The sequence below is a fragment of the Vicugna pacos genome, chromosome 18, assembly GCF_048564905.1.
Source record: "Vicugna pacos chromosome 18, VicPac4, whole genome shotgun sequence".
Taxonomy (NCBI): domain Eukaryota; kingdom Metazoa; phylum Chordata; class Mammalia; order Artiodactyla; family Camelidae; genus Vicugna; species Vicugna pacos.
Window position 1 is genome coordinate 32074391 of NC_133004.1, and position 19043 is coordinate 32093433.

Sequence of the window (19043 nt, forward strand, 5' to 3'; positions counted from 1 at the left end):
AGAAGGGAGGGGGTCGCCCAGGAGGCTGAGAGTTGGGCCCCTGTCTCTGGAGCTAGGCCTCTCAGTGGTCATGAGACCAGGGCTGGGGTCTGAGCTGAAGTGTGCTGGGCAGGGCTGGGAAGGGTGAGGCAGGATGTCTGGAGCAGGAGAACCAGAAACTGACCAGCATGGGAGCGCAGTGCGGGCAAGGTCAGAACAGTGGCTGAGAAGAACATGAGGGTGCTGGGGGCTCCCTCCCAGGGGTGGGGGGCTGCCCTGGGATACCCAGGCTATGTGATGACAGGCCAGACAGAGGCACCTGCCCCTTCTTGTACTTGTCCCACACCGGGAGCTGCCAAGTTCACCCTGGCTTTAGTATTTTTCTCCCCCAGTATAAGAAAGAAGGAATAGAATTATTTCAAAATGTACCAGAGAGTCGATACAGCATTTCACTGAAAGCTGGGGAAACAGAAATAGTCACCTCCCATCCCCTCTGACGGAAATCTGTTTTTCATTTTTGCAAAATCTCTCCTGGCCCTTGTCCTCATTTTACAGCATTAAAATCAGTGCCCCTGACATCTCACAGCCTGCCTTTTCCCTGTTATGGCATCGTCCTCATGACTATCATTTCAACTACTGTCCAGGTTTACTTTTCCCTATTTTGAGAACTTTTAGGGTTTTTTTTGTTTGTTGCTAATATAAGTAGTATCTTGGTACAGATAGCTTTTCAACATGTTGAATACATTTTCCTTCAGGAGAAAAAAATTCCAGAAATGGGATCACTGAGTTAAAGGGTCCTGAAAAGTGACCTACCCCCCCAAACCCCAGTTTAAAAACCATGATGATTGCTTCATTGTACCTTTAACAGCACAGACTGTTACTTTTTCCTGTTTTCCTATTTTGTCTGACTTCACAGATGAGAGATGACACCTCGCTGTTTCTTTAATTAGTCTCACCTCCCCTTAATGAGCCGGGTCCAGCCAGGCTCCTGCCAGGCAGGGGCCCCAGTGGGGAGAGGAGTGGGCGTACACCCCACGCTGTGATTTCTCCCAGCAGACCCGGCTGCCCCCTTCTCTCCACTCCTTCCCCGCCACTTGCAGGCTTATTGATGGAGCCAACATCACGATGGAGGATGAGCATATGTGGCTGATCCCCTTCTCACCGGGGCTGGACCACGTGGTCACGATCCGCTTCGACAGAGCCGAAAGCATCGCAGGCCTGCGCTTCTGGAACTACAATAAATCTCCCGAGGACACCTACCGAGGGGTAAGCCGGGGAACAGCGGCCGCGCTCCGTCCACTGTCAGGGAAACAGCGCCTTGATGAATGGCTGGCGTGGCTGACGGAGAGGAGCATAAATCCTCCAGAACTTTCCAAATGGAGCCGGGGGTGGGTGCAGCCAGGGAGAGAGAGCCACTGCCATTTCCTTCTCCTGCAAACAGCAAATGCCGGCTAAAGAGCTGGGGCAGACTTGGGAAACTGCAGCCCCTTATCTCTTCGGGGGGATTCAGGGGTCCTCAGCAGGCCCCCAGCTCGCAGTGGTTGGTTGGTTACAGCCCTGTTATTCACTGAGGGGCCAGGCCTGGGCTGAGGGCTCCTCGTGCATTTGTCATTTTATTACACCTACATCCCAGCCCCTGGGAGGCAGGTGTTATTACCCCCCAGCTTTCAGGGTATTAAAAACTGAGGTTCAGAAAGGTCCAGTCACTCGCCCAAGGTCACACAGCTCAAGCCCTAGTCCGTGTCTGCCGGGCTGGGAGCCCACACTCTAAATTCCAGTGTTCTGCTGGATGTGAAAAACCAGGGGCCCCTGTTGGGATGTGGAAAATGGCCTCAGAAGTGCTCCTTTCATGGGCTTTTCTGTCCCTTCCCACAAAAGGGAAGTGATCATGACAAGGTCACCTAAAATACAGCAATGCAGTCAGGGCCCTAAAGTCACAAGGCTCCAAGTCTGAATCCCCCACTCTGACCCTTTACCAGCTGTGTGACCCCTGGTAAGTGGCCTGCCTTCCCTGGGCCTCAGTTTCCTCATCTGTAAGAGGAGGAGGAGGGGGACACCTCCCTTGGGAGGGCAGTCATCACCCTCTGCCCCCTGCAAGGTGACAAAGCCGGGACCCAGCCTCCAGCGCTGTAAGCCCGGGTCTGGGCTCCTCACCAAGCACCATGCAGAGTTTCTTCGGGGGCCTTAAGTCTCTGGTGATTTATCACAGCCGTGAGCAGCCCCCCACCCTCAGGCCCTCCCCTTCAAGAGCAAAGGCTCCTCTGAGCATGCAGTTTACAAATCCTCCCCCAGGCCGCCCTGGTGTCTTTGTAAGCACGCTCTCTGGCTGAACGAGTGTAAAATGTCAGCTCTATTGGCGTTAAAAAAACATTCTTCTGCCTCAGCTCGTGCCTCTGGGCCTTTCCCTTCCCCTGAGTGAATCAGTCTTTCCAGTTGAGCTTCCATGACCTGGATTTACAGCCCGAAATGTTGGGCCCAAGAGCCCCTGCTTCCCGGGTCTGGTCCCCACCAGCCTTGGTGCCGGTGATGGGTGGCCACCATGGACTGGGGAGATGGGGAGATGGGCACAGTCTGAGAGGGCAGATCCCAGGGTGCAGTGTGATGGAAACTCTGGCCTCTCCCTCCCCAGGAAAGTGCATCGCATGCCTACCCGACGGTGTGCTTCTGGGCACCTGGCTACCAGCCCCTGGCATGTGGTTAGAGCAAGGCCTGGCACTCCGGGAAATGAGCTTCACATCCCTCCAGCGTGTCCTTGGGCAAGTTGCTTAGTCTCTGAATTCCAGTTGCCTAAGCTATAAGGTGGAGGTGATAATAAAAGCCCCCTCTGAGGGAATGAACAGAAGCCTGGGGAAGTCAGGGACGCTTCCTGGAGGGGGTGGTAGCCAAGAAGAGCAATAGGGCCCTCCTAGGCCTCTACTTTGCTCTGGCACCAGCTTCACTTCAGGTGGCTTTTCCCACAGGGCAAACCCCCACAGCTCGTGGCGTATGTCCTGCGGGCTCCAAGTCTAGCAGAACAGAGAATCCCTCTTTCAAGGCGAGTCAGCCGAACCCCGGGAGCCATGCTGATTGTTCTGGTCGACTTCCAATTATCTGAACCAATCATGTGGCCAGTGGATTATAGTTCTCCTTTTGCCCAGGCCTGGGTCACAGGTCCAGCCCTGGGGCCAGGCTAGGAATTAGCCTTGAAGAAAGCAGAGCAGAGGTGTAATGAGAGCTTGTGGATCTCCATATCCAGCCATGCCTGAAGTCAGCCCCTCTATACCTTTTTGGTTTATGCTTCCCGTGACTGACTGACTGATTTGGTGGTGGTGGTGGCGGTGGCAGGGGAGGAGGGCATGGATGGCCCTAAATGCTGAAGGAATGGAGGGTCCTGGGGCTACATATTTATTCACGAGACCCAGAACAGGGCCTCTTCCTTTCTGTGCAGAGAAGCGCCTCTGTGTCTCCCAGGGATGAAAGGCCACCAGTTGGGTCAGCAGCTGCTAACCATGAGGAGGGGGGAGGTGCCGAGAGCTGAGATTCCAAATGTGTGGTCAGAGGGAGGGTGCTGGCTTAGCGCCCCTCTCTGCTCACTCAGCACCCCCCTGACCCGGGGAAACAGCTGAGCCACCTCAGATGCTGCCACCAGGCTTTGACATTTACTGGGAGATTCCAACCATCTGGCTGACAAAATCTGGCCTAGAACAGGGGGACACGTTGGCCCAAATAGAGTCCATTCAGCAAGCTCTCCATAAGCACCTAGTGTGTGCCACACTCTGAGGTCTCCAGCTGGGGTCTCTGCCATCCAGGAAGGCCCAGAGACCGCCAAGGACACGGCTAGGGAGCACATGCCCTTAAAAGGATGAGCCAAGGGCTATGAGAAGGAAGATCAGGAAGGGGCCCATTTCTGCCCAGGGTCAAGTGCTGGGAGAGGAGGCGATGTGTGAGCCAGGGTTTGGCGAAGGATCACTGACTTTGTGCCAGGCACTGTTCTGTTCTGGATACTTTATAGAACTCAGTTCATCCCTGACCCCATTAAACAGATGAGGAAGTTGAGGCACAGGGAGGTTAGGTAACTTGTACAGTACTCACGGTGGTTGTCGGAGCACCTGAGTCCATGTCCTTGATACCATGTCTCAGGTCACTGCAGCTGAGTGGAGCCAGAAAGGTCTCTACACGTCCACTGTGGTGGGGGCCTCACCTGCCTTGTCCCTTGCTGTCCGCACAGCGCCTGGCACGGAGTAGGGACGTCACTGAGACGTGGACCTCGGCCAGGTGGTTCTGGTCTAGGAGCAAGGCCTGGGGGCTCCGCGAAGGCTCTCTGTGGTACCGGCCAGCTGCCAGCAGCCAGGTCAGCGCTCAGCCTGCTCCCCACACCAGCTTCTTGTCTCCATGCATGTTATTTCTTTTGCTTGTTAGGCCAGAGTTGTCCACGTCTCCCTGGATGGCTTGTGCGTCTCCCCTCCCGAGGGCTTCCTCATCCGGAAGGGGCCAGGCAACTGCCACTTTGACTTTGCTCAAGAAATCCTCTTTGTGGACTACCTGCAGGCCCGACCGCTGCCCCAGCCAGCCCAGAGGTGAGGGAGGCGGCTTGTGTGTGGTCCCCACTCCCTGGCCCGCGGGGCGCTGGCTTTTGCCCAGGGCTCTGGTTTTCAAATGACGATCAAACGCGTTTCTTTTCAACTTGGCCGTTTTGTAAAGCTCAGCCAAGCTTCTCCGGAAGCCTGTGGGATGTACCCACCTTGTCTGGGGCTGTTTGGGTTTCTCCCAGTCTGGAGTGCTTGTGATTTTAAATGCTTCGTCGTGCTTCCTGCTGGGGAAAGAGGCTGCAGCCTGCCTCGGTTCCAGAAATGCCAACTAGCCAGTTCGGGGAAGGGCCTGCCTCCTCTTATTTCTGTCTTCCTGGTTTAGGAAGATTCAAAGAGAAAAATCGAGCCTAACGTTTCATGGATTCGCTGGGATTTCTTGACCCCAGTCTCAGCTGCATTAAGTTCATAACAATTTGTAAATGCCACGTTAGGTTTACTTATTTAAACCCCCTGATGTCCAAATACCAGAGGCCAAGCTCTCGGAACAAAATGAGTTTCGCTCCACTGTAGCTGGGTTCACGTCTTAGGCCAGATGCCGGGAAAAGTCACTTAATTACAACATTGCCCTTGAAAGTGAAGAAAACCAAGCCAGGGCTGGAGGGCACTGGCTGGCTGTGGACCAGGGAGAGAAGCCCCGAGGGAGGAATCTGGAGGAGAGAGGCTTCCTCCTGCGCCTGCTCCGAGCCAGGTGCTTTGTATTCACTCTACAGGGAATCCTTCCAATATCCTTTGAAGCCAGTATTATGATGCCCATTTCACAGATGTGGGAACCGAGGCCCAGGCTAGTGAAGTGCTTGCTCAGGATCTTGAAGCCAAAGCCTTCAGGGCTCTCCCTACCTCCCAGCCTCCTCTCCCTGCCCACCTCCTATCCCAACCTACCCTTCAGCCCATCTGGCTGTTTTCTGGGGCAAACACCCCTGCCCAGCGCCTCCCAACCTCAGGGCCTTTGCTCTGGATGCTCTTCAGTTTGGAAGGCTCAGCTCTGACTCTTCCCATGCTGCCTCCTCCTCAGCTCAGACATCGCTTCCCTGACCATCCACCTGGGAGAGGCTGCCCCCTCCCAGCACACCACCCCGCCGGCCCATCATGGGCCTCACTCAGCTCTCAGCACAGTGTGTAGTTGTTCAGGGAGGGGCTGAAGTAGAGGGGGAGGTTAAGAGAGTGGACCCCTGAACCAGACAACCTCCGGTCACTTCCCACTTCTGCCACTTCCCAGCTCTGTGAACTGGAGCAAGTGACTTCACTTCTCTGTGCTCCAGTTTCTTCACCCACCACCCAGGGATGTAAGAGTACCGACCTCCCAGGGCTGTTTAGAGGAATGGAAGAGTCCGTCTCAGTCAAACCTGAGGTGACGAGCCTCCCTTAGTAGATGGGACTCCACATGACCAGAAGCTTGTCTGTCCTTCCCCCACTACCTCCCCGGGGGAGTAACTGACCAGCGACTCAGGCCATCGCCACCCTCTGCTTCCTGGTGCCGTTTTGTGTTTTTTCAGACTGGACACGAAGAGCCTGGAGCGGGCAAGCATGGACTACGAGGCGCCCCTGATGCCTTGCGGCTGTATCCTCCTCCTCCCGCCCACCCATCCCAGTCCCACTGGGGCCACGCCCAGAACCCTGGGAGAGGGCCGGGCCCTGGCAGCCACCTTGCGGGCCCTGAGGTGGGGTCTGGGCCCCAGCTGCTGTCCGGAGTTTCAGGCAGGCCACAGCCAAGGCAGCTGGAGCCCCACGCAGAGAGACTGAGGAAAGGATGGGCGGGCTCCCAGGTCCTCGGGGACACTGGGTGCTGCTGGGACTGGGGCAGCAACACGAGTTCCAGGCCCTGCCCCCAGGGGGTTGAGGTCGTAGGAGGCAGCACCAAGGACTCTAGCTGGGAGGGGCCAGAGAGGCTGGGACCAACCTGGGGGACTAGGCTGGGCGCTGTCCTGGGAACCAGGCAGGGAGGAGGTAAAGAGAGAAAGAATGATAGCTCAAATCTGCTGGACTCCTACTGCCACTTGGCACTGTTCGCAGTGGGTTGCCTGTATGATCCCACTGTATTAGCCCTGTGAGGTGGGTACTGCTAGCATCCCCATTTCACAGTTGAGAAAGCTGAGGCCCAGAGAGGTTAAGTAACTTGCTAGGCCACGTAGTGCTACTACTTGTCAGGCTTGCTGGCCTGCCTGCTCCTGGGAATGCTGGGAGCCAGTAGGGGACAGGGCTGGGAAAGGGCTGGATGCCCGGTTGTGTTTGTGGGACTCAGTCAGCAAAGGGGGTCACCCTGCCTCAGCCTATCCTCCCAACGATGCGATGCTCCCGCATCCCCTCTCCCCACTCATCCTCTGCACACTTGACATGGGCAGAGGAGGGAACAGGCACTCTGTTCTTGTCATTTTACAACCAGGGAAACTGAGACATGAGACCCTTTGCGGTCCAGTCACTGTTGGGCACCATATACTGAGTTTGTGACAAAATGCTTCCATCCTTCGTGCTCCCTGGAGAGCACCCCACCCTGCCCCCATCCTCCTGTCTCCTGGGGCCTGGCGGAGGCTTTTGAATTCTTAAAACACATACACACATCCATATGCAGTTTAAATTAAAGAAAATCTGATTCCACATACATCCTGATTAAACTGCAGTCTCAAAGAAAACAAAAATCTTTTTTTCTCTTGTTCATCTCCATAAACCAAAAAACTATATATGTCCTTGTTATCCTTGTGATTGTTTTCCTTTATTCTCCAGAAAATTAAGCCTGTTTTTCCTTAATCATATGTTCCAGTCATTTTCCAGTTTCAGCTCCTGACCAGCTGGGGTGACCCCTATTACATCGGTCTGACCGGCCTGGAGCTGTATGATGAGCGGGGAGAGAAAATCCGTCTGTCGGAAAACAGTATCCTTTCTAGTTCCACCCAGACTGCAGGGAGCTTGGGAGGGTCAGGGAAAGGAGCAGAATTTTTTTTAATATAGAGGGAAATATCCCTGTAGGAACCAGCCCCAAGAGATTAAAGATGCCACTGAGCTCTATTTATGGTCAGATGTGACCTTTGCAAAACAGAGCAGCTCTCAGGCGTGCCTGCCAAGACAGCCATAAAACAAAGAGTCCTGCGGCCCAGGGATTTGGGAGGGGCTGCCAACTGCAGAAAACCACAGACACTCAGAGTTCTAAAGGCTCTGACAAGGCCTGCAGGGAGCAATCTGTTGCACTGTGTTCAACCCAGTGCATCCTGAATGTATTGACCATGGAACACTTTGTTCACAGACCAACAGCAAAATTTGCAAACTGTGAGCCCAGTGAGTTTTTAAATATTTTGAGTTAGTGGCTAATACTGTTTAAAAATCAGGAGGTTTCCAATGAAAATCCCGATCTTCAGCTTCTCTTGAGAAATTGGCAGTGCACTTCATAGTGACAGTGGCTGGACCTGAGTATCCACTGCCCTTTTTCCCCAAGCGCATCCCACTAGTTATCTCAGTGCCCCCTCCTCTCTGTTATCTCCCAGGCTCCAGAAACACAGTGTTAATATTCACTGAGGCTCACTCTGTTAGAGGGCTTGTCCCAAGTGCCTCATTCGCCCTCCCAACAACCTTGGGAAGTGAGTGTTGTTAGCCTCCTTTTATAGGTGAGGAACCGAGACACAGAGAGGTTGAGTAACTTACCTAAGGTTGCACAGCCAGTGAGTGGTAGAGCTGGGAGTCTGGCTCCAAAAACCATGCTCTTGACCACGGGGCTGTCCTGCCTCTCTTTGACTTAACCTGCCTGACCCCTCTAGGTGCTTGATCTGTGATTCCTGACACACCAGTTAGGGAGCTGCCAGAGCAGGTCCAACCCCAAGGCCTGTCTTGTATCTCCTTGGGGTCCCTGGGTTCCAGCTGAATCCTTTTCTGCCTTTGTCTGGTGACACCATCCTCCTCACCTGGGATAAAGGATTCTGGGTAGTTTGGATCATTATTTGTGACTCCTTGTATAAGGATGTATAAGGCTTCATCAGTTTTACCCGAACACTCTCACATCCAGTGTCCTCTGAGATCTTCGTATCAATTCTGGGACATAGAGATGTGTATTTCCATTTTACAGATGAGGAAACAGGCCCCAGGATGTCCCGTGACTGGCCCCAAATCTCATAGGTCAGAATGGCAGAGCCGGAGCTGAAACCAGTTCCTCTAGATCCACATTAATGCCTGTCAGTTGAGTAGCAATTGCTGGGCCAGTCTCCCCCATCCTTCCAGTATCAGTAGGGTCCTAACACGCCAAGGCAGAATCCAGCCATGACCCCATCCCCTCGCAAAGGAAAACCTTCTTCTCCGAGTTCTGCCCTCCACTCTCCAAAGCAGTAGCAACACTTTTTATTCCTACCTCCAGCAGTTCCATGAAACCCATCTGTTTTCAGCCTGCTCTCTGCTTGGTTTCCCCCGCTTTCCTCGAAACTGGCCACCCCTCCACTCTCACCCCCTGCTGCCTTCGACTTCCAAGCTCTCATTTTCCCCAGAACATGTCGAATTTGGCTGTCACTCCTCCAGCTGCTCAGAGCAACAGACAGCCGCTCTGCCCGCCAGCCCCAGTGTCCCCCGAGCCACACAGTCAGCGTGATAGGGGCTGGTGGCCAGGAGAGTGGCCTGCGGTGCCAAGCATGCTGCTTTGGGTTATGACAACTTAGCGGCGTCCTCAGATATCGCCGCCTTCCCTGACAGCGTCAACTCCCTAGAGGGCGTGTGTGGAGACGTCCGGACCCCCGACAAGCTCATCGACCAAGTGAACGACACAGATGACGGCAGGCACATGTGGCTGGCCCCCATCCTGCCCGGTCTGGTAGGTTCTGGAGGCTCCCCGTCCTGGGGTGGCGGGTGGGGAGGGCTTTCTGTCCCCGGCCTCGATGACACACCTTTCTTCCCGGCCAGGTTAATCTAGAACAAATCAAAGTGCCCAGGGGCTTCCAGGATGGTGGGTCTTTGCTAACACATCTGATGGGGTGGCTCTTCAGGGCTGGGGCTCTTATCCTTTGCTCTGGGGTTGCTTGTGATAAGGCGACACCAGGGGAATAAAGGGCTACATGGGACTGAGACCAGAGGCCCAGTGCAGCAGGCCTGGGGGACTGGGCATCCATCTATCCCTGCAAACATCCCTCTCTGGTTCTCTTTTCTGCTTCTGCTGCTCTCTGCAGAGTCCACTCTGTCCTCCTTCTCCCATTCCTGGCCTTTCCACATTCACTGCCTCTGCTCCTTTCTTATGTCCCTGGGCCCTTGACCCCAACTGCGCTCTCTCTCTGGCCTCAGAGCTGCCTAAGCTCTTCCAGCCAACGGACTCAGTCTCCCAGACCTCACACTCTACAACTGGTCCTGCTTATGTTTTGATTCAAGGCCTGATAGCGAACCTAGGGGTGGGCCTTTGTCCACTGGTGCCTGGTGGTAGAGAGGGAGGCAAGAGGCCAGGAGGAGGGAGGGGTGGGTTAGCACCCATGGGGCCAGATGCCCAGACAGATGTGCAGCTGGGGCCGGGGCATCCACCTGGGTGACCACTGAGGCACCCCCTTTTCCACTCCATGTGATTGGGCAGGAGGGTAAGGGGGTACATTTTCCTCTCAAAACACTCATGGGAAGGGGCAGCACCCCTGCAGTGGTCCATTAGTCTCCCTTGAGCAGAGGTTAACCCCTCAGCCCCAGCCCCACCACTGCAAAGGGGAAACACAGAGATCTGTCAGCCCTCAGACCTGGGGCTGCCAACTGGTGGCCCCCTAGCCAGTCCAGCCTGCTGCCATCTTGACCTTGGCCAGCTGGCACTTGCCATCATCTCTGACCTGAGCACCCTTAGGTGTGGGGCAGTTTCTCCATCTGTCCCTCTCCTCCTGGCAGGACTCAAACATTTGTGTCGGGTTGAACCCTGTGGGCAACCGAGTTTGAGAACCCTCGACTAGACCTTCTTATTTCCTTGGTACAAGCAGAAGGCTGACGCCTCCCATACCCACTAGGCCCTCCTCGGGTGTTCTAAAGATGGCCACAGGCTGAGATCCAGGGCCCCGGGCAAAACTAAGCCTGCAGCCTGTGACCAACACTGAATTCTTTTTGCTTGATTCTCTCTTGCAAGGGGCCCCCTAATATTTGATTCTTTGTTGGGGATGGGGAGCTGTTGGAGGCTTTGGGGTCCCACTTTACTAGCTGATTCTGCCACTAATCAGGACCATCCCCTCCCATTTCCCCAGCAGAAGTTCAAAGACATACACTGAAAATTACCCAGCGGTGCCTCCAAGACCAGTTGCTGTGCTTTTCATTTATGATTCAGGGAAAGGACAAACAGGGGTCAAGGCTGTGCTGATTGCCAGGAGGCAGTGCCTCTTGACTCTGGAATTGAGGACTGTCCTCTTGGCCCCTGGAGCCCCAGACTGTGTTTCTGGGCCTGACCTGGGCGACAGGGAAGGGCGCACTCAATTCTCGGCGGGCATTTGAAGGGGGGCCACGCCAGGCCCAGAAAACAGGCCCTTCAACAGCCAGCTCAGCGGGTTTGCTGCAAACGCAGCCACACGTGACCTGACTCAAGATGGGCTTCGAGGAGATGAAAGCCGGCGGGAACCCCCTCCACCCGCCCGCATCGCGGCCCCCAGCAGCCCGGGCTGGCCGGCGGGCAGGCGCCGCCTGTGATGCCCACCGGGCTCACGCCGGCCCAGCACAGTGCCTCTGTTTCCAAACATGCCTGTTTTAATTAGTTCTTCGCTCTGACAGGTGAACCGGGTTTATGTGATATTCGATCTGCCCACTACGGTGTCAATGATCAAACTGTGGAATTACGCGAAAACACCCCATCGAGGGGTGAAGGAGTTTGGCGTAAGTACTTATTAGCTGCATTTTTTGAGATAATTATGCTTGTTGGTAATTAGGCTGCCGGCAATTATCATTTGTCACAGTTTGATGTACTTCTCTCTGCTGCGACCTTAGACACACATGCCTAGTCCTCAGAGGCAGGGAAATTTGCCATCCAACCGTGAATTCAAAACCTCCACCGAATGATTTGAATCATCATCCCGAAAAAAACAGAAAGTGGCTTTTCTTCTCAAATCATACTGGTTTAGGGAGTTCTTCAAGCCGGGAGGTGACTCAGGGGCAGGGAGAGAGGGGGCCCTGGGGGACCAGAGACCTGAGTTTGCCTCCCAGTCTGCCACGTGGGCCAAAGGCATTGGAGCCCTGTGACCCCAGTCTCCTCACCTACAGTGTGAGGCTAGTCCAGGTGCCTTTCCCGGTCGTCGTGAAGATTTGAAATCATAACATAGGTCAGGCACCTAGTCAGCCAGGTTCTGAGCAGTGATGCACTTTGCCTGAGGTCACATGTAGGAAGGAGGGCGGGGGGTGGGACCACATGCTGCAGCCCCTCCTCTGTCTGTCCAGCTCCTGGTGGACGACTTACTCGTGTACAATGGGATCCTGGCTATGGTGGGCCACCTGGTTGGGGGCATCCTGCCCACGTGTGAGCCCACGGTGCCCTACCACACCATCCTCTTCACTGAGGACACGGACATCTGTCACCAGGAGAAGCACACGGCCATCAGGTACACCCCAAGTCTGCCGCCCATGACTTCCCCAACCAGCCCGAATAGGGGTGAATGGCGGGGGTACATGGCCAGGAGCCTGACTGAACCTTCCAGCTTCTGCCTCCCTGCAGTAATCAGGTGGAGGATCAGGACGTCCAGATGATGAATGAAAACCAAATCATTACCAACTCTAAAAGGAAGCAGAGTGCAGTTGACCCAGGTCAGTTTCCTTCTCTGCCCAGAGTATCCCCCAGTTGGAGTCTGCTTGGAACAGAGACCGAGCTGCTCGCTTCACATGCCATCTCTCGCTCCTGCCGGCCCTCAGACCCCTCTTTTCCACCCAGAAGCCTGCCCAGGGGCTGCAGAGGGGCTGATGGTGGCAGAACCCAGGGAGCAACATTGTGTGCTTCCCGGAAGCCAGGCCTTGTGGGTACAGAGGGAAGAGGGCCTGCAAAATGCAGAAGTGCAGTATCAAAAGGGTTGCCCTGGGCCATGGGAAACCAGGAGAGGTTGCGCAGCTCGAGGGCTTCCCGGCAGAGGGATGTTTGAGCTGGATCCTAAAAGATGCACAGGGTTGGGCAGGCAGAGGGACCCGTGTGGCCAAGCCTGCTCTGAGCCCGAGGCTGCTGCGACCAGCGGCTGGATCTCCAAGGCCTTGAATGGCAACCCAGGCAGCCTGGATTCCACCCCGAGGACATGGGCAGCCCTCAAGGATGGTGACCCGGTAACACTGCTTTCTCTGTGCTCTTCCTTTGACAGCCTTGCGCCCCAAAACCTGCATAAGTGAGAAGGAGGCAGCGAGACGGTGGCGGTGTTGACTGGCCAAGGAGAAGGAGCTGGTCCTCAGTCAGGGTGGGGCTCCGCCACTGGCCCCCACTTGGCACCCATGTCCCCCGCCCTCAGGCCTCCGTGTTGGCAGCCCACACCTCAGGGGCAGGATGGGAATTGCAGCGTGGAGGGGGATTGGTGGGGAGAAAGGACTCACAGGGGGACAGCCCTGGGAAATGCCCGAGTTTCAGGCAGGAGGAGGAAGGGATGTAGTGTGGCCTTCCACTGTCCCCTGCAGTTCTGGGGCCACTGCAAGGGGCCCGGGGGAACACCTGGCTCAGTGCCTCTCTGGTGAGATCCAGCAAAGCAGGGCCCACATCCGGTCAGGCCTGTCATGGGGCCCGTGGGCTGGGTCTGACTCCAGGCAGACAGTGAGGTGGACTGGGAGCCCCCCGTCAGCCTTCCCAGAGCCTGGAGCATGGCTGAACAGGGTGGGAGGAGACCAGGCCTCAAACACCCACACCAGTAGGCATGAGACCCTGCCTTCAGAGGCCCAAGCTGAAGTGCCAGCACCCCCCCTCCCCACCACCCTCACCACCACATCCCTGCCTCACCTGGGGGCGGGTGCAGCTGGCTGAGAGGGTGGTATTTTCCACTGGATCCACAGATGTCTGACCAGGCTACAACCCCCTCCCTCATCCGGGGTCCCGCCCAGGCCCAGTTGAGAAGGAGGGATCCCCTCAGGGGCATTAGTCCTGCAGGGCCTCCGTCCTCTGGTCAAGCCTGAGAAGGACTCGGTCAAGGGCATGTGTCCCGCTGAGGAGCAGAGGCAGCTGAACCACCCGCTGCTCAGAGCTGGCCCCACCCGCGCATGTGGGCGCCCGTCTCTGAGGTACGGCCAGGCCCAGATAGGATAGGTGGGCAGCTTCAGACCCCAGAGGGCCAGGAGGGCCCATCCAGATGCCCTCTGGATGCAGGGCTGGGGGGACAGAGGACCAGTGCCACAGCCAACCTCCCCTTCCCACCTGACCTAGTCTGGAGGGCAGTGGCCCGCACTATACTCCCTGCAGCGTCCCTTCGGGCTGATCCAGGCTTTTCTAGCTTGCTGTGTGCCCTGGGAGTCTGGCCCCCACCCCTTCTCCCTCTTCCAGCAGCTTCCCAGCAAGTTGGAAACGTGCCTTGCATCCCCTGCCGCGTGAAGCCCAGAACGCATCTACTTCCATCTGTAGAACAAGCTCAGATCCGGGGCCTAATGGGTTTCCCAGTGCTGGGTAATTTCTCATTCCAAATATTAATCCCCTGTTTTCCTGGCGCCCAGCCCAGCCCCACCGTGGTACTGTACTCAAAGAACGTTCCTATGGAACTGAGAGCCCCGGAAAATGCTTTATGAGCCTTGCAGCTTCAGCCAAGCAGCCTTGCAAATACGCTTTTCATTTGGAGCACGGGGCAGATGTGAAGATAAGAATTTGTTTCTCCCAGAGAAGATCCATCATTTCTGTAGCTTCTGAGCCCCCAGCTTTTCGGCTTCTCTACTCACCTCCCAGATGTAGCAAGCGTCTCCTGGCTCCCAGGAGAGCTGACGCCTGGAGGAGCCCGGGGCGCTAATCGAACCAGCTTTCAGTGACCAAAACCAGTGCTGTAGCTTTAAGGGGAGCCCAGCCTTCCTTCCCCACCCGAGGCGTGTGTGCAGGTCAGACGTGTCAGGGAGTTTGCAGGAACACCACATACACTTGCTCCAGGAATCTCAGTTGATGTTTATAATAATTGTATGTACCGTGCAATTTAGGAGTGGGACAAAAAGCTGTACAGGCATTAACTCTAAAATAAATTTCTATTTTTTTTCTCTTGCAAGATCAATAAAAGATGTTAATTAAGAATGTGGTCTGACGCACTGGATTTGGGGTCAGACAAAGGGAGGGAGCCGATGCTGCCTCTGATAACTGAGACTCAGAGTCCACTGGAGGCTGGCTGTTCCCTTTCTCCACATGCAGTGGGGTGGTGATTCTGGCCAAACTGTAGAAGTCCATACATTTATAGTGATGATTACATGCGTGGAATGAACTCATTTCATCCACAGACAACCCTAGAGGGTAGGGACTATTATGGTCCTCCTTTGATATAAAAGGGAACTAAGGCACAGAGACGTTGAGTAACTTGCCCAAGACACACAGCTTTGAAGGCTATTCAACACACAAATCCTGAGCTAACCATGGGCAAGCGTAGGCAGGGGTGAAATCCCCTGGGTCTTGGGACCCAGGATTTCCCTGTAGCACTTGTGGATCCTGAAAGCTCAGACCCCCAGATGCCTGACTGCTGGCTTCCTGGATAAAGCAGCCCTTAAGTGGGAAAGAAGATTCATTTGAAGGAGGTGGGAGAGGAGGGGGCCTGGGCTGCAGCTCAGCCAGCAATTTCATTGGCATGGGGTATGAGGGCCCCCTGGAGACCCCGCCTCCCTCCCGTGAACCAGCAAGAGGGGAGAGGGCCCCTGCCCCACCTGCATGTAGGGAAATAGCAGGACGTCTAGCAGGCCCGCCCCTGCCCCCTGCTCCCCTCTGAGTTCCTATGAAGACAGAAGGGCCCTGCTCTGCCAGCCACCCTGGTGCCGGTTGGTGGGGGTGTGTCTCGGGGCCAGCACTTCCCTCATTCCCTCTGTGGGCTGGGAGGCTGGATGTGGTGCTCCAGTCTCTCAGCCTCTCCGGCCACCAACCAGAACCCTGGACCTGGCTCCCTGTTGTTTGGGGGCCAGGCAAGTGACATCAGGGAGCAGAGCTGGCCTTCAAGGACCTGGTCAACAGGGCAGCACCAGCCCCTTCTAAGGGCAGCTGCAGCTCAGCACCTAGGGATTTTAAGAGAAGCCAGGAACCCAGGTGCGTTACTTATTTTTAATGTGAAATCTAACTTTTAAATGTTGGCTCGACTTAAACAAGCAAACACTGAGTGTGCCAAATAAATCCAAATAAATCTACAAGTCCTACATAGCCAGCCCGCCACCCCAGCGCCCACCCCAGCTCAGCATGAACATCCACCCCCTCCCTTCTGGTCCCCCACCCCTGCCACCCCGAAGGCTGCAGTCCTTGACCTACGGCTCCGTGAATGCCCAGGGTTGGCTCCTCCAAGGAGGTCAAAGAGGGCGCGGGATCATTACTGGACCCTCAGCCCCGCCCTTCATTCCCCACCCCCAGCTCTCCTGGAGAATAAAGGCTTCCTCTCCATCCCCATCCTGCTTCCCGTTGCCTGCATCCCAGCCCCAGCCGATAAGCACGGGGGTGTAAATCAGCCTCAAACTGCAGCTGTTGGGAGTGTGGGGGCTCACTGGCACCCAGGCATGACCCGCTTGGAATGAATCTTGGCCATAGCTGACAAGTAGGTTAAGGAAAAGCCAGCACAAGCTCCCAGGAGAACCTCCCCGCAGGCCTCCATCCCCCAGGGGACTTGCCTTCTCTGATCAGCAGTGGGAAGGACCAGCTTCTGTCTGTCTGTTGGACTCCAGACAGTGCCAGCACTGGCACCACGACGTCAGAAGGACCCAGAGTGTCCCACAGAGCCTGCCAAGGCTGATTCTGCAGACACACAGGCGGCAGTGGCTCCACACCTGGGCACATTTGCTGAGATGCCCTGGGTCCCTCCCTGGGCCTCACCCGTCATCCTACCTGGAGCCAGGATGGTCCCTTTCTGAGGCTCCAGGCCCCATCTGGCCTCTGAGCAAAACAGCGGACCACAGTCTGGAGGCTGAGCCTCCTCGGAGTTGGCTGGCTGCACTGGTCCAGGCGATTCCCTGCTTCTCTGGAAAAAATTAGACAATCTGGCAGCTCTGGGCCCGCATTCCCAGGTGGTCCCCAATGCCAGAGCTGGCCCCCGAGCCTGGGCAGGAGCTCTCCTCATCACCGCAGTGCCCGCCGGCCCCTTTGGTCTCACACTTGGCCTGCTTCCCTCACTCCCGTGGCCTTCACGGTCCTACGGGCATCTCAGTTGGCACCCCTGAGACAGAGGCAGATCATTCATGTGGAGGAGCAGGAGGGGACACATGACAGCACTGTGGGGCCCAGCAGGGATGGGGCTGAAACCCCTGCGATTCCGGCCACAGCCCCCTAGGCAGGCAGAGGGCTCTCCCGGGGCCCTGGGACTTGAGCTTCTGGCATCCAGTCAAGCAACAGGCCCAGGCCGGAGGCCAGGGAAGGCAGGCGGGGGCTCTGTCCAATGGGTGGTGTATCCCAATGTGTGGTGGGGCTGGTGGTGCAGACAGGTCCCTGGACCACTCTGCGGTGTTCACAACACCACTTCCAGGCTCCCAGCCTCTGGGAAACTGCTCCACTCACAGCCCCTGCAGGAGGGGCAGCCTTTGGCAGTGATAATAAAAATAGTAACAGCCAATACACACTAAGCCTGCACCCAGGCTGTGGGTTTTATCACTGAAGGTGAGGGTACCCTTCTCCCAGCGTGTTGATGATGGGGAGCACATGCCCTGGGGCCGCCCGGCCAGGGCTCAAGTCCTGGCCCCACTATCTCCTGGCTGTGCAACCTTCTCAAGTGACCTTACACCCTGTGCCTCCTTGGCTTCCTTACCCAGGCACAGAGTGCCAGTTGTGCCTGCCCCATGGAGTTGCTCCGGGCAACCTTAGAGCATCTCCCAGGAGGGAGGACACACGGGTTAGGTTCTATGATTGCCCTCATTTTACAGGTGTAAAACCTGAGGCTGTCACAGTAAGAGAGTGACCTGAGGGCCGAGATGGGACCCCAGGCCTGCACAGCTCCCAGCTGAGGCTCCTCACCAGAGCAACAGGACCCTACCTTCTGCCCAGCCCTTCTGAACTTCCAGACACCCTCCAGCCTCAGCTGTGTGTCCATAGAAGGCACTGGCCTTAGAGAGTGATTGATGCCCTCCCTCCCTCGCCTCCTCTCACTAACCCACCCTGCCTGCATCCCCAACCCTGACACCTACCCGCTCACCCTAGAAGTTCCAGGGAAGGGTCAGGAGGGTCCAAGGAAGGGAGCTTGGCCTCATGCCATGGCACTTCTCCCAGGCAGTGGCCCCTTCTCGCTCCCCCCAGAGTCCCAGGCTCCCCCTACCGACACACATCCTGGCCGGAAGGACAGCTGCCCATCCCCCATCCCTCCCCCAGCTTTTCTAAGGCAGAGGCCTGAACAGTGTCAGTCCAGGAAGAAATGTAGCCGAAGCAGCAATTACCAGGATAGGTGGGTGGGCCGCGCAGGCACAGGGCAGAGGTCCCACGCTGTGATTTCCTGTCTGCCCAGGCAGTAAATCCCCAAGCGGAGGAGATTGGTTTTTCGTGACTAATGGTCCCAGCTGGGCTGAGTTTGTCTTCCGCCCCACACTGGGTCCGGCTGCAGGTGCGCGGTGTAATTTGTTGACTGCCCACAGCCCCTGGGTGAGGGTGAGTGGAGTTAACCTCCAGGCCTCCCAGGCTGTGTGCTCTGGGGCCGTGGCTCCTATGGTTTGGAGACGGGAGCTTTTCTAAGCCATCCACTCAGAGGACACCTTTTCCTGACCTCCACCAAGGCCCCTGGAGCCTACAGCATCCCTGCCTACACAGCATCAAAGCCCAAATGGGAGCCTCAGAGAAAGGCTAGCCCAGCCCAGGTCCCCCTCACCCCCTCATTCCCTCACCATCTCCCGCCAGGAAATGTAGCAGCCCCTCACTGGTCACCCTGCCTCTGCCCTGGACCCCAACTCCCAGCCTGAGTGAGCTTCAGCACAGAGCTGACGGTGTCCACGTCTTAAAACCCTCCTGTCAGCAGTTCCCTGTGGCCTTCCAGGTGAACGGCATACTTACCTAACCCACAAGGGCTCCCACACTCTGACCCCAGATGCCTGCTTGGCAGCAGCCCTCATGCCCCAACCTGGAGCACCAGGTACTTAGTCCTGTCCCAGCACCGCAAACAACCACAAGGCATTCCTGTCAACCCCAGGGCCTTTGCACATGACATGACTTCTGCCCACACCACCTCACCGCCTCCTTCCTCATCCCTTGGTCCCTGCTGCAATGGTCCTTCTTCTGAGAGGTCCACTCATCCAGTTTCAATCTGGTCTTTCCTTCGTTCGCTTACACAGTGCTTCTCACAATCTAAACTGATATTTTTGTTAGAATTATTTGAGTCGTCTGTCTCCTCACTGGAATATATTCTCAATGAGGATGATGTCAGTGTCTTTCTGATTCACCATGGCAGCTCCAGTGCACGCCCAGCGCCTGGCACACAGAAGCCCCTCAGGAAATAGTTCTCA

At 56.1% G+C, this 19043-nt stretch overlaps 1 protein-coding gene across 6 annotated transcripts in view; it reads left to right on the forward strand.

Moving 5' to 3' along the window:
* KATNIP (katanin interacting protein) overlaps positions 1-14653 on the forward strand; it is a 171920-nt gene extending 157267 nt beyond the window's left edge. For all 6 annotated transcript variants that reach the window (XM_072942824.1, XM_072942823.1, XM_072942822.1 and 3 more), the window contains 9 exons: positions 1080-1245; positions 4378-4535; positions 6041-6105; positions 7303-7413; positions 9188-9327; positions 11232-11333; positions 11892-12052; positions 12166-12254; positions 12794-14653. In XM_072942824.1, the coding sequence (XP_072798925.1) occupies positions 1080-1245; positions 4378-4535; positions 6041-6105; positions 7303-7413; positions 9188-9327; positions 11232-11333; positions 11892-12052; positions 12166-12254; positions 12794-12852 (1051 nt within the window). In that variant the 3' untranslated portion in view covers positions 12853-14653. The remainder of the gene's footprint in view (positions 1-1079; positions 1246-4377; positions 4536-6040; positions 6106-7302; positions 7414-9187; positions 9328-11231; positions 11334-11891; positions 12053-12165; positions 12255-12793) is intronic.
* The last annotated feature ends 4390 nt before the right edge of the window (positions 14654-19043 follow it).